Source organism: Parasteatoda tepidariorum, chromosome 2 (genome assembly GCF_982258835.1).
Source record: "Parasteatoda tepidariorum strain Cologne lab strain chromosome 2, Ptep-v5.0, whole genome shotgun sequence".
Classification (NCBI taxonomy): Eukaryota; Metazoa; Arthropoda; class Arachnida; order Araneae; family Theridiidae; genus Parasteatoda; species Parasteatoda tepidariorum.
In genome coordinates, this window is record NC_141756.1 from 26,498,381 (window position 1) to 26,525,590 (window position 27,210).

The following is a 27,210-nucleotide window of genomic DNA, read 5'->3' on the forward strand; positions in this document are numbered from 1 at the left end:
GGCTCCCGCTAGACGGCGTACTCGAGCGTTGCGATCGCGAATTGTTTTTCTATCAATATTTTTGAAGTTATACTTCTTATGCGACTTCCAACAAGGCTGCGTTAAACGTTTAACGCTACATTTTTATTGGCCGGGAAATCACGTGGTAGGATCCAGTTTTCCCTCATTCATTTCCATATTGTTTCGGTTCTCACTAGCATAAAAATAATAAAAATTTTGCTTTTCAATAAATATTTTTTTAGTTTGTTTTGATACACATATAATTTAATAGGGTAGTATTTTTTATTTTCAAATTTAGTGGATAACAATTGTAAAATATGAGTGAGAACAATCCTACGGTCAATGCGACAGATTTAAGGTTATGTCAAGGTATGTCTCTTGTGAATATCAATTGATTGTTAGGTTTTCTCTTTTCTATGACGCATTCACATACATTATTAATACAAATACGTTTTCCAGGGCGAGACGATGAGGCAACCACAAGCACTTCCACTGGTTCAAGAGGTCCACGAGGGAAAAATGCACAATATTACCGTGATTACAGAGCACGGAAGCGAGCGGAGCAGGAAAAAGAGCCGTTGAATAGAACTAGTGATCCTTCTACGACTGCTGATTCTTCTACAATTAACATCGCAAGTTGCGAAGTTTAACTTCTTCCGCGAGGAGGGACTCCACGCACTATTTTTTGTTATTGCGTCTTTGTTTCAGTAATTTCTGTATTTCATTTTATTTGCCATTTATTTAAATAATGTGTACTAAAAGGAGGGGAAGGGGTTGGAACCATTAGTTAAAATTGTTTGCGTAACAGATATAGTGAAGTCTCGGTTATAGTGAACCGAAATTTCTGTCCCTTGAAGATTCACTATAGCGGGGTTTGACTGTAGTTTACTATTGTTAGAAGGCCTATTAAAGGTTGAAAGCTTGGACAGGTGTTCCCAATTACTTAGTGATAAATGCTTAGATGAATCTAGTTTGACACAAAAATTAAAAGTTGTTCTTAAAGCATTTTTTTTAATTCGGTTCATTTTTTCACTTTTTCGTCTGACGCAAACAGAGATATCGTTTTCATATCGAGGGGATGAAAATAAATTTTTCAAATGTAGAGTAAAACAGCGATTGTTAAACATTTATAGTAAAAAAGTATGAGTTTAACACGCTATGAGGCTTTTTAAGTTAAGTTTCAAAACTTCCCAACTGAATTTACAATCAAAATTAATTTTAGTACTTTACATAAAAATATGTGAATTACGTAATTATTGAATAATACGCATGAGTTAAATTGAATTGAATGTAACAAAAATCGGAATCGGCTTTATTGGGCCGAATTTAAACAATATTACGTACTTAAATGGTTTTATAAACTAAGTCTGACAAAGGAAAAACAAGTTACTGGGATACAATTCTCGTCTTTATCCGTATGAGTGAGTGATAGAAATACTACACGGAAACGGATTGATGGTCTTGTGGTGTAAGTGGATCTATAAAAGACCGACATTAGTGAATCGCATAGAATTAAAATGAATTTTTTATAATATTCTAAAAATGACATTATTTCACACTTGTATATCTAATTTTTTATTCATTTTGGATATATAACTTGTAATGTTTTCCATATTTTAAGAAATGCTTTAACAGAAATGCCTAACGTTATTCATACCAACAATTATTTTAATCGTTTAAAGAGTTAAATTTTTTTTACAAGTCACCACATGTTTTAAAAAGTGGGTTTTGTAAATATGCTACAATTGGCCACTAAGCTGTAGCAAAATGTCTTACTTTTGTCCTACAATGTCACACTTTTTCCATATTTATTACTCCTTCCTCCGTTTTCTAATAAAATGTCACACTTGACAATACCTGACTTGCCACACCTTATTACATAAAAATCAAAATACACAAGATCCTATTTCAATTAAAAAAATTTTTTTACTCTTTAATGGCTCTTGTGAGCTTAGCAATAATTGAGCATAATAATAATGATTTAATATGTGCTTATTTTGATAAAAATATGAAAAACACTAGTATATAAACAATTAATATGTTGATTATAAATGTTTTTATTTTAACCTAAGTGTGATGTTACCCCTTCCTTATCTTCGTCAAAATTTTTATTTACGAAGCTATTAAACTTGTAATCAAGAACAACTTAAATCAGCTCGATATAACTTACATTTAAATCATGATACAAATCAAATTATTAAAAAAAATCAATTCATTTAAATCAAATGAACTTTTTAAAAAAAAAAAAAAAAAAAAAAAAAAAAAAAAAAAAAAAAAAACATTGATAATTCTATTATTACAAGTGTGACAAACATGTCGTTGCTTGTCGGTGTAAAACCTACGTCATAATTGAATTTATTTCTGTAAATATATTGTAGGAGAATTTATCTTGCATGGTAAAGATAGAAAAAAATTATTAAATAATAAATTAGTTTATCAAATTGAGTAAGTAAAGTGAATGAGTAAATAAATTAGGTAATCTTTATCAAAGAGGAGTGGCCGCTACTACAGTCGCAATTGAATTGAGTGATGTAAAAAATTACGCGGGAAATTATTTTCTCTAGGGAGAGAAGCTTAAACAAAAGAGATAGAATAACATAATTATTTTTATATTATTCTTGCAATATTTCTTATTAATTAATTCATGCATCCAAGGCATACGACAGTCTCCGGTAATTTAAATAAACTAATTTGATTTGCTAGAATTTACCGACCGACACAAGTACGTGATCTATTTTTACTTAGTTGACTAAAACGAAACTAAGATGAATAAAAAAGCAAAAATAAAATAACAATCGTACTTTTGATTTAAAGAAACATGAAAACAAAATTAAAAATACACAGAAATTTTTTCAGATGAATGAAATTTATTTAAAAGAACTGAATAAATTATGATTTTTTTTTCCTCTTCAAGACAGTAAATGTGACAAACACAGTTGTCACAACAAGCATTTTAATATAAGATAGTTTAAAATTTGTATTGATTTTCCAAGTTAAAAATGTATCGTTGTGTTAATAGCTGTATCAATTAAATTTCAGTTAACAAAATTACATGTGGGGTGAGGTAATGAATCACAGCACTTAGTTCAATAAGTCATAATTGCTTCAATAAGTTGACATTTTATAAGTTTCATAATTATTATTATTATTGATTTCAGAAAGCAAATGAAGATAAATTTAATGTTTTTTCTAAAAATATTTGTTCATCTATAAAAATAAGTTTTTGAGTATGGATAATTTTGTAAAACACATGATGTTAATAAAAATCCTACACAATTAAAACACAATCTTCAAAGTCACATTTTATTTTAATATTGAAATTTTTGTTCCTTGAAGTATTTACTATGTTAAAAGGAAATTATTATAATATAGCTTGAAAAAAGCTTTTTATAATATAGCTTTTTTTATAATAAAAAATTATTATTATTATTATTTTTAAAGGCTCCATGTTAGCCAGGGTCAGTGATTTCAAATAGAAATATTCGCCTATCTGCTGTAAAAGTATAGGGAAACGAAATTTATTTTGCCCCTTCAAAATTTAAAAAAAAAAAAAAATGTTTGCTCTTATTTTTTGTGAATTAGGCTTGTGGTTTATTAGTTTTATTTGTGAGTTTGTTAAAAATATAGAGAAAACCTGTAAAATAATAAAGATTAATGAAAAAGAAGAAAAAAAATATTAAAATAAAATATTCTTAAAAATATTTTTAAATTTTTTTTTAATTTAAAAATAAAATATATAAAAAAGCCGGAAAACAAAATAATTAAAAGATATAATCACTTCATGAACTAACACGGTTATATCCGCAAAATTTTTTTTTATTTTTTTAATATTTTATTTTAATACTTTTTGCTCTCTATATATACATATATTCCATCACAGCGAAGAATTCATTATGTTTTAAAAGCTGCTTAAATTGACGAGTTTTCAAAATCGCCAAAACATAACGATAAACGCAAAACAGGGTCTCAGAAATGATTCCTGGGCCTATTACTGTATGATTTTTACAAGGTGTGGGCTACAAATGACAGGTTCCTAAAAATTCTTAGCTGACGCTCAATTATTTAATAAATTTTTACTCAAAAGCAAATAGTTGACTCACTATTTTCCCTTTTAAACATGCTTACTTCCAATAATCAGTCTTATGCTCCTAGAAATTTCACATTTTTGTAGAACCTTGGTTTTTAATACATTTAGCTAAGCATAAAAAAAATAAGAAATAAATAAACTAATAAAATAAATACATTAAAATTATAAATAAATAAATAAATAAATTATAAATAAATAAATTATAAATAAATAAATAAATTATAAATAAATAAATAAATCATAAATAAATAAATAAATTATAAATATTAATAAATTATAAATAAATAAATAAATAATTGCGTGGGTTGCAAGAATCACGGGTTCCACTGATGCAATTTCCACTGATGCAATTGTCTTTGGCCACGACACTAAATGCTATCGTTACCCATAAAGAAAATTGCATCAACAGTAAATATACGGCTTTAAAATGTAATAAAAATATCAATATTTAAAACAAATTAATTTTTCGAACCTATTTGATTTTCACAAAGCGTAAACAGCAAACCGGAAATTCCTGACTTTTTAAACTGTATTAGTTTATTGGCTACAGATCATTGGCATTTCACTACAATGGAATTTTAACTTGTCGTCTCAGGTGGTGTCGGCCTCGATGATATGTTGAGTCACGCGGGTGGGAACATAGCCAAGCGGGTAACTAAGAATGGCGGCCCCCTCTTTACACTGAGCCTCTTGTCACCGTTCAAGGTTGGAGGGTGTTACACCATATCCACTTTGGCGATGCTCCGACAATAACACAAGAAAGGGGTAAAACAAAGAGGTAAACTAAGCCAATTAAACAATCGTCCATTATCTCTTAGTAATGTCTAGCGAAATTAAACTAGTTCACTAAAACAGTTTTGATTTCTAAACAGATTGAAAAAAGAGAGAGAGAAAAAAACATGTGGCTATATATTTTTTTGTCTAATATTATAAAATTAAGGATACACCAAATACAAAACGTACAGGAAAAAAATTATTATAGATACAATGGGAACAGAAATTACTGACTTTTTTTATTACTCTATTTTTTTATGACTTTATTTTTTTATTCTTGCTTTTTCCTGTTACAGTGGAATCTGTTACAGTGTAACAGAACTTTACATTGTTTTTCTGTTACAATGGTACTCTTCAGCATTTCAATAGAAAAATTCGGTGTTATTGGAGTGAACCAAACCAAAATTTAAGCGCGAGATTGTTGAAAAGTGAATCGTTACTATCTGAATTACAAAATCAATTTGTTTTAGTCTATGCAACAAATAACTAAATAATAATTTTTATAATTTTTCTTCTATTTTTAATAAAAAACATTTTTTCTTCAATCTATTTATCATATAAATGAGGTTGAATTTTGACCAACCATATAGCTCGATTAAAATGTACGTAAAAATTCTAAATTGCTCTTAATAATTCCCAGGAGAAGCGCATATTATTTCAAAATTAATAATAAAAATAAATAAATAAAAAAGAAAGAAAGAAAAGAAAATATATGTTTTTTTATGCAAACAGTAAAGTATTGAAGCTCTGGACAAACTAGCTAAAAACAGTTTTATTAAATTCTATAAATAAATTCTATCTTATATGAAATTTTTTTTCAGAACTTAGCAACGATGGCCGCACCACCAAGTTTTCTGCAATCCCTCCCAATCGAAACAGAAGCAACCGATGGCGACATTGTCACTTTTCAGGTACTAAAAACAATCAATTTATTTAAATTTCAACAATTACTGTTTACTAAAACCAGTTTATTTTTAACTTCACTTAAGGTTGCCATTTATTAATGCCATTCATTTTGTTCTTTAGAGTACTAAATAGAGAAACTTCAAATTTTCTCAAGTTAAGAAACGCTAGTTAGAAATTGAAATTCAGATTATTCCAGGGCAAGCATAATCGTGGAATGGAAATAACCTGTCCGCAGTTCACTTCTATTTATTTAATTTCCACTATCGGTGTTTATAAGCCATCAAAAGAAAATAAAGCAAAAAATTGTCTCATACCGTTAAACCATTATCGTTAAGATATATGGTAATACCATTAAGTACATGGGTATTACCATATATCTTAAACTTGTTAACAACATAATTCAATTTGAACGGAAATATGGTTCAATTTATCATCATATTAAGGTTGATTGTATTATATGGTATAAAATACTAAAATATGGCTCAACGCTGAATTATTGAGTGTATAACTCTTTGACGTAAATGGGAACTGGTGTCCCTTTTATATATTTTTTCCTGATGCTCTAACTACAAGCAAAAATATATTTTTGTATTTTTTAATAATTAAAAATAATTTAATAGTCACTAAAAAAAATCTGTTAGATTATCTGAATTAAATTTGTTCTAAAATATAAAATCCCCCCCAAAAAATAGTTTCAAGTGCTTTGTTTTCTTCATATTTAAAAATTTATCAATAATTGATTTTGTAAATTTAAGAAGCTAAGTAACAGCAAATATGAAAAATTATTATTTCTACGCGAGCCGTGTTTGAAATATTTATCTTCAACGCAGAAAAAGACATTGGTGTTCCATGGTGCATTTTTATCACCTATTTTGACCCACCTAAATTAATACAAAATAATTAAAAAAGTATGAAAACCAGGCTTAATACAAATTCTGCGTCAAAGGGATAAGAAATCAGTTATAAGAATTACTATGAATACCGATGAATACAGAACTACTATGAATACCATGTATAATATTTTAATCCCTAATATGAGTATTAGTAAGCCTTATCATATATAGAAAAAGAATAAATAGCGCTTTCAAATTTTTAAAAGTGCATTGAAGTTTTTTTAAATTTCAACAAGGTAAAAGTGAGCAATGACCCAGCCGATCCGACGACCGTTTCTTGGTGGAGAAGCGGCGACTCCCTGCGACCCATTCCTAGCCACCGTGAGATGATAGAGCATGAAGATGGATGGTACGAACTCATCCTCAGTAACATCTCTGAAGAAGATGAAGGAGAATATGAATGTAGAGCAGAGAATGATAGAGGACATAATTCCTGCTTCGGATCTCTCTTCTACTATCATGAAGGTACATTATTAGTAGTAATTGTAGTAAGAAGTAATTATAGTATTAGTCATTAGTAGTAAGAAGTGTTGAGCTAATACAATAAGCTTTAAAAAAAAATCGAACTACAGCTATTAGGTGCTAATTTCAGACTAAGTAATGGGCCAAAGAGAAATTCCAAGAAATGTTTTGCAATGTAAAGGCAAATTTTGGAGCTAAAAATAATAAAATATATTATTTTTAATTTCAGAATTAATTTGTTTAGAGCAGAAAGTTGAAAAATTTTATAAATGGAGCAATGACCATAATTCATAATAGTTTGAGATCAATGTGTAGAAAATATTAATAGTAACTGTTTCATTAACCATTTGACACAGATGAGATACCAGGCATCCCTTTTATACATTTTTTGACGCAAAAAAATTACTTAAATATCAAGCAAAAAATATATTTTGGTACTTTTTATTTTAAAAAAAAACTAGATACTAAAACAAATCTGTTAGATTATTGGAATTACGCTTGTACTAAAATATAAAACACAAAAAGAGTAGTTTGAAATTTTTTTGTTTAATTCATATTCAAAAATTTATCAACAATTGATTTTGAATTGAGCTGCTAATGAAATTAAATTGCTGAATAACTGTTTCTTTTAGATCTAAATAACTGCAAATAAGTGTAAATTTAAAAAAAATTATTGTTTGAAAGATTTTACCAACAATGTAGAAAAAAACGCCGGTGTTTCAAACCATAAATTATAAAAATTCTTAACATAATATTTTCCACTTATTTTGGCCTAAATTAGTACAAAATAATGTAAAAAAAAGTCTGAAAAATATGTTTCGTAAAACTTAAAAAAAGTAACTAGTAACAGTTAATATTCCCACATGCCAATATTCAATTAAAACTAGTAATCGAGTTAAATTGGCCGAGTTTCGAGTTTATTAAATAATTCTAAAGTTGGGTTTAAATAGAATTTTAGACTAGCAATAACGAATAGCAGCCGCTCTGGCGACATAAAAATTGGTAGCCACTTTTTGTGAGACTCTTTTCTTTAAGAAAAAAATCGATTCATTTGATTTAAATCATTTTTCGGGATTTTAAAAACAGGATAATAATATTGAGATTTTAAAAAGTATGTGGAAATCCGTATCATATTCACAGCTGTTAATGAACTCTTTCTTTTTTCTGTTACGCCGTGATCTGCTTAAAGGAGCATGATCATTTAAGGTTCCATGGCCTAAAAAATTTGGAACCGCTAGAGCTCTGGGTTTCAATAATCTTGTAACGAAAAACCAGTTGAAAGATCAGCTAATCTTGATCTTCAAATAAATAGTCGTCTCATTTGATTGATGGGTACCAGGGTACCTACTTGATTCATCGACTACCGCTATAAACCGCCAAGTCATGTAAAACAATCAGCCAAAAGTAGCCAAACTAAAAGTAACCCTACACACTTTCGGTTCCATTTAGGTTTTGCATTTCAACCGCGAGTTATAGTAATTTATTTTGTTCCAATTAAACATTCAAAAAAAAAAAAAAAAAAAAATGCCGATTTTTAATTTATTGAGGAGTGAGGAAGATGCCGTTTCATTTCTCCAGGAAATAGAAGTACTACTTTGCTATCGATTATGCGTAAATGGACACGAAATAAAACTCTACGTTAAGGAAAGTTGGTGGAGATGCAACGTGAAAAGTGATCAATAAAGAAAAAGCCTTTTTTAAGTTAAGAACATAAGGCAAAGAGACATGTCTAGTCATCTTCAAGTCTTATTTTGTGGAATTCATGTGGCGAAAATCTTCAAAATTTATGTGGGAAAGACAAGTCATTTGATTTAATATTGAAAGCAATTAAGGAGATATGGAGGCCACAAACTAAATGCAAACAATTCTAGCTCGACATTATTTTAGGCGTCGTTTTAACAACAGAAGTCGTGGAAATCAAGTAGGACTCAATAAAATAATATTAAAGCATTTTATTTAAATTTAACATTTTTGAGGTTATAATCTTCAATTGAACTTTAATGTTTGAATCCTCAAGGAATACACCTTGGATGACAAATACTTACAAGGCATATAATGAATTTTTTATCTTTTAATTTTAAGAAAATGCTGAGTGATTTTAATGTTTGGGCATAAAATTCTATGTAAAAAAGAGACATTAGCTTTTCTTTTCTCCAAAGTTAAAAACAAAAATTTATTAAGAAACTCTCATTTCTCATCTTATTTACAGACGTATTGGAATATGCATTTTGCAAAAACAATTTTTTCTCTCCAAAAAATGTAATAAATATTTGAAAATAAATACAGTTAAATCCCGCTATAGTGAACATGCTTTATAGTGAACTCCCGGATATAATGAACGAAATATTCGCTCCCTTGCCTTGCTACACACGTATAATGTTACGTCACGTGGTAGGATCCAGTTTCCCCTCATTCATTTCCATATTGTTTTGGTTCTCACTAGCATAAAAATAATAAAAGTCATAAAAGAATTCGCGATCGCAACGAACTATAGGGGGCGTTGTTGTATGAGACGCTTACCTGCGATTTCCATATGAACCGTCATTCAGTTACTCTGGAGACGTCGTTAATGTAGCGTGTAGCATTGCAACGTTCCTTCTTTAATGTGGCTTATTAAATTTAAAAAAGAAAAATGCTTGATCTTCTTTCTTGTACAACCGAAAACAAAATGGTATCTCTTTTTATTAGAGAAGGAATATCCAAAACACATCGGAAAAATATTTGTACATTAACAGAAAAAAATATGTATATTCTTATAAGAGTTAAAACCTAATGCCCGAGAAATAGTATTACTAAATTTAATGATATAACATGAAAGGCCCATTTAAACTTTACATTCTATAGTTTTAAGAATCATATTACTTCAAAAATTAAAATGAACAAAAAGTATACATAAGCCTCATAATTTTATGAAATTTAATTTTGTAAACAACGTTTTTTGACAACAATTTTTATCAAAAAATTTCAAGTTTCAATAAAAATCATTATTTAGAAACTAAGAAACGTAAAATAAAGAATGCTGACGAAACAAAAAAAAAAAAAAAAAAAAAAAAAAAAAAACAATTCTTTTTTGTCGCCATTTTTAGTGCTACGAATATTCGTCTTTGGGATTTGCCAAAAACAAAACAAGATGCAATTTTATTTTTTCAGGCGGGAAATATTTTACCGAAAAAACGAAAATTTACCAATTCCCACAACATAAAACTTTATCTTGGCAAACGTACGTTTTGGAAATGCTATTTCATTTGGAATCTTATTCATCAGAGTTCATATGGCGATATGATTGTTTTGAATCTATGCTAAACTCTATATCGGCTCATTTTCCACCGAAATCCAATTAACTATTTTGATTTTAAATAAAGTGTTTTATTTTATGAACTGTCGCAAAAATTTTAAGTGTAGATTGGCGGCACTTAAAAACCGCCAAATCTGTAGCGGCGGTGGCGTTAATACGTTGTAAGTACCGAATTTTTATTCCATACTTTTCTGAATCATATTATTTCAAACATTGGAATATACAAGAAGTATACATAAACACATAATGTTATACCATTTAATTTTTCAAAAGTATTTTGAGAACAATTTTTATCAAAAAATTATAAACTAAAAAACGGAAAATAAAGAATTCTTAGGATAAAAAAAACGATTTTAAGAATTATTAACATTGAAATAAAAACTTTCATATTGTTTCTTTTTTTATTATTCTTATAGTTCTTAATCAGACGTAAAAAACCATTCTGTAGAGAACCATCATCAAATGAAAAAAAAATATTTACAAGCAAATTTTTTATTGTAAAAATCATTGCACTTACCTGATTTATGATTCCCGGAGAATTCCAAAATGATAAGTTCCTTGTTTGAAAACTTTATTCTCAACTAATAGATACATAGTTTATACCTTCATTACTTTTAGATAACATACTACACAGCAAAATTTTATAATTGATATGAATTTGAATATGTAGCTAAAAACAGAATAGCTGAATTCTAGTTGAACATATTCTTTCAAAATTAAAAAAAACTTACCAAGAAAACGATTTAAATTAATTAAGAATCAGCACAAATGGCACTATTTCAAGGAACTTGGATAATTTTTTATTGTTGTTTTCCGAATTATATGGATACAGAAATATATACTATTCTATAACGAAGAAGAATATGCTATAACTATTACAATTCTGTATGTTCTGAATTCATATTTATTCACTGGAATGACGAAAGCAATGTTGACTTCACTTTAATTCGTAATGAATTGAAGACAGAAGAAATGCATTTTACCTTAATACACACATCTGTAACAGTATCCGAAATCGGAAGTCATCAGTTGCAAGTTTGTTGATAATAGAAATAAAAAATTATTGAGGAATTTTTCTTCAAATGTTTGGCGTGTTCTGTTCCTGAAAGATTTACTAATATTCTGGAGATTTTTTTCAAGTTCTTCAGCCTTTTCCTTAGGGAAATTTTGTTTCTTATTTGCTGCTAAAAAATGGCGTCTGATTCAGTCAATGACTTTGATGGAACTAAATGAAAACGTGATAAATTAATGTCCGATATTTACAGGCTCCCGCTAGACGGCGTACTCGAGCGTTGCGATCGCGAATTGTTTTTCTATCAATATTTTTGAAGTTATACTTCTTATGCGACTTCCAACAAGGCTGCGTTAAACGTTTAACGCTACATTTTTATTGGCCGGGAAATCACGTGGTAGGATCCAGTTTTCCCTCATTCATTTCCATATTGTTTCGGTTCTCACTAGCATAAAAATAATAAAAATTTTGCTTTTCAATAAATATTTTTTTAGTTTGTTTTGATACACATATAATTTAATAGGGTAGTATTTTTTATTTTCAAATTTAGTGGATAACAATTGTAAAATATGAGTGAGAACAATCCTACGGTCAATGCGACAGATTTAAGGTTATGTCAAGGTATGTCTCTTGTGAATATCAATTGATTGTTAGGTTTTCTCTTTTCTATGACGCATTCACATACATTATTAATACAAATACGTTTTCCAGGGCGAGACGATGAGGCAACCACAAGCACTTCCACTGGTTCAAGAGGTCCACGAGGGAAAAATGCACAATATTACCGTGATTACAGAGCACGGAAGCGAGCGGAGCAGGAAAAAGAGCCGTTGAATAGAACTAGTGATCCTTCTACGACTGCTGATTCTTCTACAATTAACATCGCAAGTTGCGAAGTTTAACTTCTTCCGCGAGGAGGGACTCCACGCACTATTTTTTGTTATTGCGTCTTTGTTTCAGTAATTTCTGTATTTCATTTTATTTGCCATTTATTTAAATAATGTGTACTAAAAGGAGGGGAAGGGGTTGGAACCATTAGTTAAAATTGTTTGCGTAACAGATATAGTGAAGTCTCGGTTATAGTGAACCGAAATTTCTGTCCCTTGAAGATTCACTATAGCGGGGTTTGACTGTAGTTTACTATTGTTAGAAGGCCTATTAAAGGTTGAAAGCTTGGACAGGTGTTCCCAATGCCCTACCATTAATCAATCTCCGAATTTATAAAAACCTGTATGAACTTTGTATAAAACTGTATTTATTAAAATTAATAATTTTATAAAAAAGTAGAGCAAGAAAATGGATTAAAAACACAGATTGTAGAGGCCAGTGGTGATTGATAAAAATAGTTTAATTTCTTATTTCTTACTTATTGTTCCATGATTTTCCATGCGATTGTATTATAAGTATTATTTTGATAAGTAACAAATTTTACTCTATTTGAAACGCAGGTGGTGCAACGATAACAGATGTTACCATGGAAGGAGTAACAACAGAAGGTAAGAATTAAATTCCATCCATCACGATTAAATGAAGAAAACAAATTGCTGACTGAAACGCTTAGATGATTTCTTCAATAAAATGTACCTTAAATTCAAAATTTCAATCGAAAATCTCGCAATTTAAAAAATAAATAAAAAAATTGAACACGATGCCATAATGAAACGACAAAAGTAAGAAATTACCTAAAAATAAATTACTTTTGCTTGATATTAGAAATGGAAAAATAGGTTTTTCCTGCCTTCTGCCTCATTTTGATTACTGCGGTTTATACCCTCCCCCCTACAATGAAACCTCGAATAAATTGACATTCCAGATAACTTGACCTTTTTCACTTAAATTATTTCATAAAAGAAATACATACTAGGTAGCCTAGTATTTCTTTTATTACTGTATAATGTAATCCTAGTATTTGTAATCCTAATAACTACTAATTCATTGTGCAATTTATATAAATGTTTGTAATAAATAAGAGAAAATTATAGTTTTATTTATTTAGAAGCTACGGGTTAGCTTCAAAGGAGGAGGGGTACATTGTTGGACAAGCCGTTCTCGGGGATGGGTAAAATTTCTGAGTTTTTTCGAGCCCTGCTTCATTGACTTCAAAATTGTTATGGAAGGTACATGATTTTTCGCAAACGATTTTAATTTTAGTCAATGTTATTTTCTTGGTGCGGAAATGCCACTTCTGTTAGCATCATAAAAGTCAGATCGATGAATTAAATTTTGCATCGATAAAAATTATCCTAATTGATAAAATTACGTATAAAAACAAATTTACCAATTATGAATGATAAAGCTATTTTAAATAATAAACAATTATGTTTTATTGTTTAAGTTTGCATTCAATTTTATATCATAAAAATTAGTTAGCTTTAAAAAATGAGAAGAGGTTTGTTTTTTTTTCTTTCTAAAAATAACTTTTTTTTTCTTATTTAACTTTCAACTCTAAAAGTAAATCATTGATAGCAGAGTCTTTAGTGCACTCTAATTGCAACATCGTTGTATCGTCAAAAAGAGCTCTCGCTATATAGAGGTGATCTTTTCAGGAGGTTTCATTGCATTAATGTTTCTCGTTAATTTTTTTTATTTTTTTTATTGACAGTAGAGACTTTTTTTTTAATGATTTGAGAGTGTTGTTCTGGCGAAGAGCGACGTATTTCTCATTTTTGTTAACTTGAAACATTTATCCTGCACCCTCTCAAATTTCCATTACCCGGTTATTATCCGAATTATTTTAGGTATCGGGTACCCAGTTTTACTCTCAAAGCCCAGTACCGGATACTTAGTACCAATTTTACTGGGTATCCAGTGCGGGTAGCATCTTTCTAAATCAGACATCATTTTGTGCTTTTAACAGCAATCCAATTTGAGAACTAAGGCTGTTTTTCGAAAATCTCCGTTGTAATATGAAATGACACTTTTTTGTAAATAATATGGTATTTTTATAACTGATATGAGTTTGCAACTGGACTGTTTGATCAAGTTTAGTCTATCTAAAGCCAGCGCTGTCTATGCTTATTTTGAAAATGGCACAAAACGTCAATATGGAGAAATGCAACAGTTTTATGAAAATGAAAAGCGTTTATGTTCTAAAACTTACTCCAATGCTGCATTAACTGTGCTCATAAAAATTTACAAAAGCTGAGAATAAGGCAGTGATTTTAATAAGTTTCATCTAAGTGGAAAAATATTGCCAAAAATAGGCAATTTTCAAAAAAATACATTAACTTTTAAAATATTTAAGCTATTTGTTTGTTCAAAAGCCCAGATAATTCTTCGCGGCAAGATTAAATATATAGTATAAAATCATCGTATAGTATAAAATCATCATAAATGTGTGCCTTGGCGACAGAGCTTCGAAAAGAAGCTCGCAATGTTATTCTTTTACTTTTCCTTGATTGTCTTCTCGTGTTTCGATTTAATAAATTCATATAATAAGTAAAAATCACAATGGAAAAAGTTGATCAGACAGCTCTCACATCTTTATTAAACGGATAATCGGCTAAAGCAAAAAGAGTTAGTATTTGAAATTATTTAACATCAGTTATACAGACATCTTAGTGTCTCTTGAAGGACTTACTCCTGAAGGACTTAAAAGACTTACTGAAGGAGAAATAAATAGAATGGATTTCTTTTCTATTTAAAATATACTCTGGTATTAGATATTTTAACTTTTAGTATGCAGGACCATCAAGAATGGGGAAAGGGGCATCAGCAGCCCAGGGCTATAGGAAAAACTAGTGATATTCAAAAATATTTTTTTAATAATTAAAAAATGTCAATATTTTTTAAAATTGCGAAATATTGATAGTTCAAAAATCTTCTTATTTTATCATAACGATGAAATGAGAAAGAAGGCAATAGTATTATCATGTCTAGAGAATAAACTTTATAAAAATATAAGATTTATTTAAAAATTTTTAGATGGTTATTTGAACGCGGCCCTTAAATGCAAAATTTTTCTATTGGATACAAATGTTTGGTACACAAAACATGATAGGTTCAATGTTTGGTTCAGAAAATGAGTAAATAAAATAATAAGTTTTCATTGTTTTGGTTTATTTTTGTAGGCTCAGATAACAGTTGCAAACAGAATATGAATTTATTCTCTAACGAATGACACATTAACTACTAATTTAAACACCATTAAAGTTTAATTTCCTGGTAAATAAAAACATGTTAAAACCGAGACAATTGTTTCAGCAAAAATTGATAAAGAAATTTTTGAAGGTAGTTTTCGTTTTAAATACAAAACGAAAATTTATTATATTTTTACTATATTTTTTATATCATCAACAACTTTAAACTGAATTTTTACAAGAAGGCGTGTTTCTTATTCGTTATAGCTCAATAAATTCAATTTCCAACTACTCTGGTAAAAATACTCTTACAGTCGGGATAACCATGGAAGATTTTCGAAGGCGCAATGGCTTAAGAGATAGAACGTTCACTTCTCAATGAGGTGCCTCAGGTTCGGAACACAGCGGTAGCTGGTTGATACGAAATCTACTCTACCCCTAAAGGGGTCCATGAGTTATAGTTTGGGGGTCCGCTGACTACTCCTAATTTTTAAAACGTTTGGAAGCCTACCCATTGCTTGTAAATCGAACTATGGCAGCTATAATTCCGTTTGCTACAGTGTATCTTTGCGAAGCGGAATTTTCCACACTTGTGACAATAAAAATATAACATCGAAATCGATTGAATGTTGAACATGATATACACGTTTTTAATTTTAAAAATTTTGTACACGATTAAAATAATAAAATTAAATGTTTTCTAATAATTGATGTTTTTTGCAATTATTTTTTTTCACAGGGGGTGGTCCGTGACTTCTTAAAAAATTTTAAAAGGGGTCCATTATATCAAAAAGTTTAAGAAACACTGATCTAGGAGTTCTCTTGTCTTCAGGATTGGGTTCAAAATTACAAGAAGTTAAACATTGATAGCTGTAACCTCAGAATTGAGTCTTCTGTTTAACGCCGGTTATAAACAGGGCTAAAGAGAATAGAAGGGCTAGTTCACTCCGCTCTTAGAGCTGAAGCTACGATTTCCCTCCTCATGACGTCACTGTGTCCACAGATCTCGGAAGATCGCACGCAAAGATATTATGATAACTTTGCATCTTTCTCTTTGTAAAAATAAGTTGGACTTTTTCTAGTTATTAGTTTTCAAACTTTACGGAATTAACACATTATTTCCATTCATAAACATAGTTTAAAAAAACTTTATTGGCCATTATATTAAAAAAAGACCATTTTAAACTTATAAAAATATTTTACTAGTTGGCGAAAATGACAATATAAATACTTTATTTTAAAAAGTTCAGTTTTAACTTTAATTATTAAGAAAAATGAAAGCATATATCGACACTTTTTTATCTACATATTCTTTTATAACAATAAGTTGAGTTAAATTTTGAATCCCCGATTTTAAAATATGCCGTTAATAGCAATATGTTCATACTTAATCATTAGGAAACATCAACCTTAAACGCTAATTACTGAAACAAAATAATAATTTAGGTTCATAATGACATTAGAAATTTTACAATTGTTTATAGATATTTAAATTTAAAATGATATAATTTATAGATATTGAAATTCAAGAGAATATAATTTTTAAAAGAAACATAAATATTTAGAATAACTACATTAAAAAAATAAGTTATGAAATTAGGAGAATTTCAACTGTACACTATATATTTTATTTATACTTTTTACTTACGTTTTAATTTTCTTTGACTTTATCCATTTTTTAATTTTTTTCACGTGCCTTTCTTTTTGAAGTAACGAGGCGGTTTCAATTTAGATAACGAATTTTTATAAAAGTTATTAACGATAGAAAAAACGTATTGCTGTTTTATATTAACTGTGTCATTTCGGAATCCATTCTTTACACAGTTGTTCATTTACTTTAGGGAACACGCGGAAAATTATATTTTTTCCTTTTGTTTTTCTATCAGAATTTTTGCAAGTTGCAATCGCTCAAACTGGCATTTCGTTAATAGTTTTAAAATTTTGTAAATTCACGGCAAAAACTGAAGAAAGTCATTATAGAAAATAACAAATGTCTTAGAATATGTCACAAAAAGAAATGCTCCAATATTAGTTAGAGCTAGTAAGGCCGAACGCTCTGTTCTTGAAGTAAAAGTGCGAGCTTTGTGCCAAAGTGACGTCACTAGAGATAATCGGAGGATTGGCGCGGCGAGAGTTTCTTCAAAGGAGTGAACCAGCCCTTCTATTCTCTTTAGCCCTGGGTTATAAAATAAAAATAAAATACCCGATCGGATAATCGGAACCAGCTGCATAAAAAAATTCAATTTTCCCCGGTTACCGGGCACCTGGCCCTTGCAAAATTTCAGGACCCCTTACATCTCTAATTAAGAGATCAATCTTGATTATTATTTCTCTAGACCTTTAACAACTTTAATCAAATGTATGTTAATATAAATATGTATTTAATTCACTATATAAGGTATTTAACAAAAATAAATAAATACTTACGCTTAACCCGTACGTGAAGCTTTTATTACTTCTTTTTCTTGATTTATTAGTCTAGGAATAAAATAAAAAGATATGTAATTTTCGAAAGTCTTGACATCAAAAATAAAGTAAAATATGTAATGCTTGAAAGATTCCGGTTTTACATCTAAACAAATAATGGTTTATTAAAATTGCTACTAGTAATTTGTGGTTAAAATAATTTGGTTTTAATCTTACTAAAAATTAGACAATGAGTCTGGTACACGACACGAAACTTTTGGAGCTTACTCTGAATTCTTTCAACCTTTGAAAAGCAAACAAGTCGACTTTTCGGACGAGCCAGTTCATAGTTGTAGCGTGACGTCATTATTTTTTATTTATTAATAACTCTATTAATAATATTGTAAATAATTCTATTAAAAATACAGCCTACGATTAAAAAAGTTAAAATCTTAAAGAATAATAAATTTTTTAGAAACTTAGGGAATATTCTTACTGAATCTGGTTTGATCGTTCTGTTTAAAATGCACCAATCATATTCTCAATTTCTAAATGTATATTTCATATAATTATATATTTTTATTTTGATGAAAAAGTTATAATAAAAAAAAAACTCTCGGTGCAGCATTCTAAATTGTTTTATTTCAAAATGTTTTCAAAGCATTTTAATTCAACATAAAATCGTTTGTTAATGACAAAAAGAGAAGGATCGAACATATCGACACTTATTTTAAGAGTAAAACTGATTGAACTTCAGGAAGATGAAGTGAAGCAAGCTGCAAAAACTCGAAATCGGGAAATGACCCAAGCATAGACTCATTTTTTAAGTGAGCATAGACTCATTTTTTAAAATGTGCCTCTCAACAGTAAAATTTATGTTACTCAACTTTACGTTAAATTTTGTTTTGTTGCGCAAAAACTTTAAGACTTAGAAACATTAAATATGTGGTACAATGGAATAAAAATGTTTACTATTTTATTATTAAGTTCAGGGATGGGACAAAATACCATGTGGGCTGCTCTGAAACCCACAGAAATGCACCTAACGGCTAAGAACTGTTTTAACCCCTTTGCGCAGAATTTTTTTCAAACGTATTTTTCATATTTTTGTTCATTATTCTGTATTAATTTAGATCAAAATAAGTGAAAAATATTATATTGAACATTTTACGATTATGAAATACAGCATAAGACATAGGTGTCCATTTCTGAGATTAAGGTAAAATCTTCCAGACACGTCCCACTTTCAAAAAATAATTTTTCAAATTAGCATTGCAAATAACTGCAAGTTTTTCAAATTTAAATTTTTTCAAATCTAAGAGGAACAGTTGTACATCATTGAAATTTGTTTTAATTAGCAAAATCAATTATTAATAAATTTTTAAATATGAATGAAAAAAAATTTTTTTTAAAAACTTCTTTCGTTTTTTCGTGGGGGGATTTTATATTTTAGTACAAATATAACTCCGGTAATCTAAAAGATTTTTTAGCAACTATTAGACTATTTTTTATAATTAAAAAATATATTTTTAACTGTAATTAGGGAATCAGAAAAGAATATAAATGGGACATCGGCGTCTCGTCTGCGACAAAGGGTGAGCAAGGCAGATTTATTATCCCACAAAACGCCTTGTAATGTTTAATACGCATTGATTGCAATTAGTATACAATTTCATGTGTATAATAATTATTGTTTCTCTTCGGATTATCATTTTGTAAGCTTTACCTATGTTGTACATTTTAAAATAAATGATCAATTAATTGCGTGCGGTACCTCGCCAATCATAATGTTGAATAATAAATAATTATATGTCATAGTGATGAATAATAATATGAAATGAAACACACTGTTTATCATTGTATATAAAGACTAGAAAAATATTTTTTTCCGCAGTTTATTGAAATAATATATTTGAATTAACCAAGCACAAATGTTTATCTAATGTTAAATTCTTATTGCTTTTTCTGTACTATGCGACGAAAGATAGTGCCATAGAGAAGTAAATAAAATGAGACTTCCTCGCGTGGCAGAACGAGAACGTCACTTCAGCTGATCGAAAATACTAAATGGTCTCCTGCTCTTAAAAGTAAACCACTCACACTATCCAGAAATAAATACCACGTGAGTGCGGAAGAGAAACTTCTTTTTTTTCTTCCTTCAACCTTTCCACCATTATGTCATCGGAAGAAAAATCGTTTGAGATTCCTATTCGCGATTCTGCTGTTTAAATGCAACAGGAGCTTGTTCTTTACGAAATTCCGAACTAAAATGTTACTTAAAATAGAGAAATTTTTTTGGCGATCACCAGGACGCAGTTAAAAGTACGAAGAACTAACAGAACGTACACAAAATATATAACTTTTGTTCAATGCAATGCCTGGTAAATAAAACATAAAAATGAGTTTTGTTCTAAGTAAAAGAATGTTGCAATTCAAGGGAAATTTCACTTTTTATTAAATGGTTTATTAAAACAATTCATCTAATTAATTAGAATGGGATACTTGCAAGTGACGTAATGTGGATATCGCGATCCTGATTGGTTGTTGAAACATGGCATTTGTTTACGTTAGAAACTGTTCTTTCCATTCTATTTCGAGTAAGCCAACCACACCATGTATAATTTTCTTAAGTGACATAATCTGTATTCTTTCACAATGATATCAGTTCTTTCACCATATATTTCTTATTTATCACAAAGACAGGCAGGAAGCCACGCGAAACATAAACAAACTAATTATGCATCGAAGTTGCCAGGTACACAAAACAAAAATATATCACGGTTATAATAAAATATAAAAACAAATAATAAATCCAAGCTAAGTAATAGACATAGACAATAAATAATTATATTTCAACAAATGCGAGGTGCAATACGGAGCTGTATTTAATTAATTTCACGTTAATTAACATTCTAAGTTATGTGGTGAAACTTAACTCAACTTTACCACGCCATTTTGCCTATAACTATTAGCTGACGCTATAGGTCACATGTGTGGGTATCAGAGATCTTCTTTTTAAAGTGCAAGTACCCAATTCTCATCTAATCTAATAAAATAATCACTTATATCTATTTTCAAAATTCGTAATGATACTATTAATTAAGAAACATTTTTTTTTCGATTTTAAATTGCTTTTATTTCAGCTAATAAATGACGGAAGATTCGATGCCTTTTCATTATTTCTTATTAGATATAATGTAATCAGGAAAGAATGATTTTCTATTAATTTATTCTTTGATGTATATGTTACCTTAAATTACTTAAATTAGAAAGTTGGAATAATTTTTTATTAATTTGTTATTTTATGTGTATGTTGCAGTGCATCACACGAATTAGAAATTGAAATTGGCAAAAAATGAAATATCTTTAAAAAGTTAAAAGATTTTTCCAACTTTCAACCTAGATTGAGTAAATAAACAATATTTTTGGGGTGGAGAAAGTAATAACAATTGGATTGTGTCCCTCCCTATATTATAAGTGTTATAATACGGCATCGATTTTTTTCCTTCCTTCTTTTGCAGGAGATGGTAGACAGTCTGGTTTACTGATATTAATTGACGACGGCTCACAAACAGAGGAGAGTGGTTCAGGTAAGAAATTAATTTTATTCATACTCCTTCGTAAAATAAAAAAAATAGAAAATAGATAGAAAGATAAAAAAAAGTAGTTAGATAGAAGGAAAACTATTTTAATTCCGTTTTCTTCCTTTTCAGAACATACTAATCGTAAATCAATGACGGTATCCGAACAGATGCAGGTCAGTATAAAACGATTTAAATAATAGTTTTACTATTTTGTTTTAAGGGAACTTCTCAGGGCTAAACTAATTGAAATCTGGGATAAAATCCCAGATAAAAGAGCTTTTTTCTTTTCTTTTTAGGGGGGGGGGGTCATGAGAAAAAAAGGGTTAGTCATTTTAAGATAGATGAGCACGTATCCAAGATTTCAATTCATTTCAGACTTTTTATAAGTCCGATTTTGCGAAAAAGTGAAAATTCTACTCGTGGAAAATTTTTGAAACTTAGCGTCCTGATTTTATGAAAAATCATAAACAATTGTTATTTTAGACTTTTTGTAAAAGGTTTGATTTTGTGAATGTGTGATAAGTTTATTTATAATTTTTTGTATTTGTTAAAATATAAATCGGCTTTTGTCAAAAAAACAAAAACAAAAAAAAACAAAAATCGCAAGAACCAGTTGCATATACAATACTTTTAGGGAAAGGTGAGTTTTGAGAAAAATCAATTTATAATTTAATTTTAATTTTAATGGGGGTTAATTTTTTTCATTTATTTATTAAGTATTTTGATAATTATCAACTCATAATTTTTCCACATCTCTGGGAGTTTTAATTTACGTAATTGTCACCGTTGATCGTTTTTTTTAAATTTTATGAAGGGCCTGCTTTTGCAATAAATTACTTTATGAAGTGTCTTTTAGCGAATAATAGTTTTGTGAAGTCCGTTTTTCCAACCCATGCTTTATGTATAATACCTTTATGCTGGGTTGCGTAAAACATTTTTGAAACGAAATAGTTCCCACAAAGAAATGGTTAAGAACACTATCCTGATGTGATTTTTTCTTTCTGTTTTGAAAACAACAACATGCTACACCAGGGGGTTTCCAACTTACATGAGAGGCCGGGGCCACAATTAAAAACACCAGTCAAATGGCGGGCCGCAACTTAGTCAAAATTTTATATAGGACTGTTTTATGTTTTAAGGAACATTAAATATTACTGTCAGGTTTTTATCAAGTTGTTCAAAACAGAAGTATTGAATTACAAATAATAATAAATATTTTCTTGGATACAAAACCTGAGAAATAATTTTTTTTTTTTGAATCATTGGTATTTTAAATTTCACAGAAACGAAGAATTTTTTTTTTTTTAACGAAAGAAAAGTATTTTAAACCCATATTGAATTTTTACAAAAATATTCCGCAAAAAAATGTCAACTAATATATTTTAGTTCGCGGGCCAGATGCGGCCCGCGGGTCACCAGTTAGTAACCACTGTGCTACACAATTATACGGTGTATCACAGTGTAACAGTTGATGAATTACGAACAATAAACTTTGTGATAATATACGAAGTAATTTTGTACGAAGAGCAAAAAATAGTGAAAGACAAATATCATCAGGGGAATAGCGAGTGGGGGACAGAGGGGGTAGTCCCCCCCCCCCAAAGTTATATGAGGCCGACTGAAAAAATATTGTGCCAACGGACGACTTTATTTTCGCAATTTTCTGCCAAAGCTGCATTAAAAAACTAAGTCGTCCTATTAATAGGTAAATCGATATTTATTTTATTTTTTGGAACGAACTTATTCTTAATCATTTTTTTCTTTTCTTCAAATAGCTAACTGGCCGTCTAGAAAAAAAAAATAATAAATAAATTAAAAAAATATTTTACCTTAATTATTTGTTTGCTGCTAGGCCTATGATAACAATTTTTTTTATTTTTTTTACTATGAATGGTAATGCGACATAAGTTTTTTTTTTTGCTTCCGCATTTGATTGGATTGATGGGCGTAAGCAGAACTCCTGGATACATTTAATTTTGTGTTTTTTTCCGATTGATTTTTATGAACCGTGGTAGCTCAGGAGATAGAGTGCTCGCTCCTACCCCAAAGAGGTCAACTGGGTTCGAATCCGAGCAGTGGCTGATCGATACGAATTCCGCACACGGCTCGCACCGGCCACAGCACGGACGTAAAATATCCTCAGTGGTGGATAGATCATGAGTTAGAGTCCCTTTGCCACCAGGCTAATCGTGGGAGGTTTTCGTGGGTTTCCTATCCATGTAACGGAAATGAGGGTTAGTTCTACCAAAAAGGCCTTCTACGATCGCAAAATTTCTCCCGGAGTTCATTTGTCCTATGGATTTGGTTCAAAATTACAAGACTGCGGAGTTGAACATTGGTAGTACAGTAGATAGCGTTGATAGGGTGTGCTGTTCAACTAAAATCAGCATTTTTTTTTCTCCTGCCCCCATTTATCTTTAATTCTTCAAATCACATTGATTTTTGATTTATTAAGAATACAAAGTTATATTTTTTAATCAAAAAAATACCTTTTTTTTACATTGTTTACTTTTAATTTATAAAAAGTTAAAGTTACGCTGAAGTTAAGTAATTACAAGGAGAAAACTCAAGAGTTTCAAACCAGATATTTTTTTTTAATTTTTATTATCAATAGTAATGTTTGAAATAAATTAGCAAAAATACTAATTAAAAATAAAATATGAAAAATCTCAGATGTTTTTTGAATTAGCCATTAGTTGTGCTAAAAATGAAATTGAGATTTGAGTCGAGTAGTTTCGCCCCCCCCCCCCAAAAAAAAGCTAGCATTCACTACGGCCCTAAAAACCAACGTTAAAATGCACGAATAGTCTAATACTATTAAAATAGCACACTAAAACATGGCAAATGAAAAGCATTATGATAAGCACTCATAATGAAAACGATGCTTCAAGAATAGCATCGAATATATGCTATATTAATAAATTATGCTCGAGAGTTATAACGTAAGCTTATATGTGTTAAAATTGATCAGTTTATACGTTGACTACAGTCTTTTTTTTCCTTCGCATTTTCTGAAATTATTTTTCGATTTCATGTAGTACTTACGTAGTTAATAATACTTCTCACAGATGGCGCTCAGCGCAGCAATGTATTATTAATTAATATTCAAATTCCATTCCGATAAAATCATTCGTCTTTATCGATATTAAATATACATATTTTTCAGTTATAAAGCGTTTTGCAACTTATCTAATATGGATTAACGAAATACGGCTTCACGAAAGAGTAATTGATTTCGAGATTATAGTTATTCACACTATTCTTTGTGAAAAGTCCTATGACGTTTTCTCTCCCCTTCAGAAAAAAAGAAAGAAAGGAAGAAATACATGTATTATGGCAACTGTTTGTAGGGAATTAGTTCTAAATTATGTTCATAACAAAAATAAATAAATGTACACATTTATTTTCAAAATAGAAAAGGTATATAAATCAAATTAGTATTTCTTGTAAATATTTAATTGATTATTGCTGAAGTCAAAATCAATGTTATCTTATGAAATTTTATAAGAAATTGATTATTTATTTTGATCGTTATTTTGAGATCATTTATAAAATTTTTAAAATTTCTTAAAGTCTTACTTCAGAGCTTGCGGGACTAAGGTTTTTCATCAGACTCAAGTATTATTACTGATAACATTTAAATAATTACCTATCGAACAATTTTTTTATAGCTTTAAAATCTGAAAAATAATCTTTCAAGACCAGGAGTTGGTCGTAAATTTTCAAATTGAGATAAAGGAAAGTTTTAAAACTTCTAGATTTAGAGAAAAAGTTTTCAAAATGCAAATTCCATTGGGAATTTTTATAAAAGAGCACCCCTTCATAATAGAATTTTCATCGCAGAACTTCCTCCTTTTTTTTCTTTCCTGTTTGTACCCTGCTATACTGCGATAAATCGAACTGTTAATAGTATTCAGAAAACTAAAAAAGGTCTTTTCTAAAAAAAAATCATTAACATTAATTTTTATAGCTTATTTTTAAAGTGCATTTTAAAAATGAAAATTAATAATATAAAAATATCGTTACAAATTTTGAAAAGAGCCGGTTATTGTTAAATTTATATGAGGTTGGAAAACTGAGTGAACTGCATTTATATTAAGGGAATTATTTCTTGTGTTTCGAGAGAAGAAAATAAATAATTAACGACGGACGTCTGATAAAAATATTACTCTATATTTTTTAATATGCTTATGATATAAGTAAATTCAAATTAAATCCGAAATGAAAATAGATTTAAAAAAGTTGAAAATTTCTGTAAAAAGAAATCAATATATATTCTTAATTTTTTAAGAAAAACAGTTATTCTATTTTATTAAAATGTGGTTTACGGCAATAACCACATTTTAAATAAAAAAAAAATATTTGCAATTTCAATTTGATACATTTTAATTTTGATCGTATAAATATTATATAATTTTATCAAATAAAAGAAAAGCAAAAAAAAAGCCATGGGCTCGGCCGGGATTTGAACCCGGGACCTCTCGCACCCAAAGCGAGAATCATACCCCTAGACCACCGGGCCACGAATCAACCGTGCATAATGAAGCTATATAACAAAACTGAATAGCTGAAGTTGAGAAAGTGTAAGTGTGAAATTTTTTAAAAGGTTACCTAAAATGTAATTCAAATTCATAATACATTACTATTAATTTCTACAATCAAAATATCAGGAAGGAATATATTATTTGAAAAAAATTTTCTACAGGGCTCGGCCGGGATTTGAACCCGGGACCTCTCGCACCCGAAGCGAGAATCATACCCCTAGACCACCGAGCCACAACTTCAATACAAAACTGGATTACTAAAACCAGAGACAACGAAACTAAATTTAAAACTTGTAGATATTATTTAAACTACTGTAATATTTATGAAATTGTCAAATATTTAGTTTTAAAGAAAAAAGTCAAGTGAAAAAAAATTTTCAACTTGCATTCAAATATAGCTAAAATTTACGCAAAAAATTTCACGGGCTCGGCCGGGATTTGAACCCGGGACCTCTCGCACCCAAAGCGAGAATCATACCCCTAGACCACCGGGCCACATTTAGTTTCAAAATAAAAATATTCCAACATACCTAGCATGGTTGCACATTTTATCCTAACCATGTTTTAAGATGTATGTTAAACCAGAATTAAGGAATTAACTGAAATTTTTTTAAAAAATCTTTACAGTACTATCTTAAAATCTGTACAGTTTCATTTTGTTTTTTAAAATATTTAAATTTTTTCTCTTTTATTTATTTATTTTTAATGCTCAGACGTTAATCTTTCATTTATTTAAGTCAAAGAACTAACTTTTAAAAGTCAAATTTCATAAATTTTAACTATTTCAAAACAGAAAAAATGAACACCAAATTAAGTTAATTGTTCCATAAAAATCCTATGAATTTTTTTTTTTAATATTATTTCTTTCTCTGCAAACAGAATTGAAAAATTCATTTAATAGAAAGAAATATTTCTAAAAAAAACATCGTATAAAAACATTCAGAAAGGTTGGGAAAAGATATTTGAAAACCTCTATTATGAATAATACTTTTTTCAAACGATCATAGCAAATTTCACTCTAAAAACAAATAAAATTAAATAAAAAAAAATTCAACGGACTGACAGTTTAACTTATTTTATACCAGTTACAAATTCAGTGACAGTTGTTTAACGTAACATGACAAAACAGGTATGAATTTAATGACACGAAAAGGAGAGAATAAATGTT

General features: G+C 29.2%; 2 protein-coding genes and 3 non-coding genes across 10 annotated transcripts in view; 1 reads left to right on the forward strand and 4 right to left on the reverse strand.

Annotated features, from left to right (window-relative positions):
• Positions 1–27,210, reverse strand: part of LOC107445053 (uncharacterized) — an 88,988-nt gene that overhangs the window by 45,427 nt on the left and 16,351 nt on the right. For all 3 annotated transcript variants that reach the window (XM_087157056.1, XM_043048738.3, XM_071177301.2), the window contains exon 2: positions 17,936–17,986. In XM_087157056.1, coding sequence (XP_087013182.1) covers positions 17,936–17,986 — 51 coding nt within the window. The remainder of the gene's footprint in view (positions 1–17,935; positions 17,987–27,210) is intronic.
• Positions 1–27,210, forward strand: part of LOC107442351 (protein Obscurin) — a 281,510-nt gene that overhangs the window by 11,125 nt on the left and 243,175 nt on the right. For 3 of the 4 annotated variants that reach the window (XM_087157049.1, XM_087157051.1, XM_087157052.1), the window contains exons 1-5: positions 5,678–5,772; positions 6,897–7,125; positions 12,878–12,925; positions 21,436–21,504; positions 21,628–21,671. In XM_087157049.1, coding sequence (XP_087013175.1) covers positions 5,695–5,772; positions 6,897–7,125; positions 12,878–12,925; positions 21,436–21,504; positions 21,628–21,671 — 468 coding nt within the window. In that variant the 5' untranslated portion in view covers positions 5,678–5,694. Of the gene's footprint in view, positions 1–5,677; positions 5,773–6,896; positions 7,126–12,877; positions 12,926–21,435; positions 21,505–21,627; positions 21,672–27,210 lie in introns of those variants that run through there. The other variant, XM_087157050.1, reaches the window with a different exon arrangement.
• On the reverse strand, positions 25,949–26,020 carry TRNAP-UGG (transfer RNA proline (anticodon UGG)). The gene has a single exon. It is a non-coding gene; the product is annotated as a tRNA-Pro (tRNA).
• On the reverse strand, positions 26,203–26,274 carry TRNAP-CGG (transfer RNA proline (anticodon CGG)). The gene has a single exon. It is a non-coding gene; the product is annotated as a tRNA-Pro (tRNA).
• Positions 26,466–26,537, reverse strand: TRNAP-UGG (transfer RNA proline (anticodon UGG)). Its single transcript has one exon. It is a non-coding gene; the product is annotated as a tRNA-Pro (tRNA).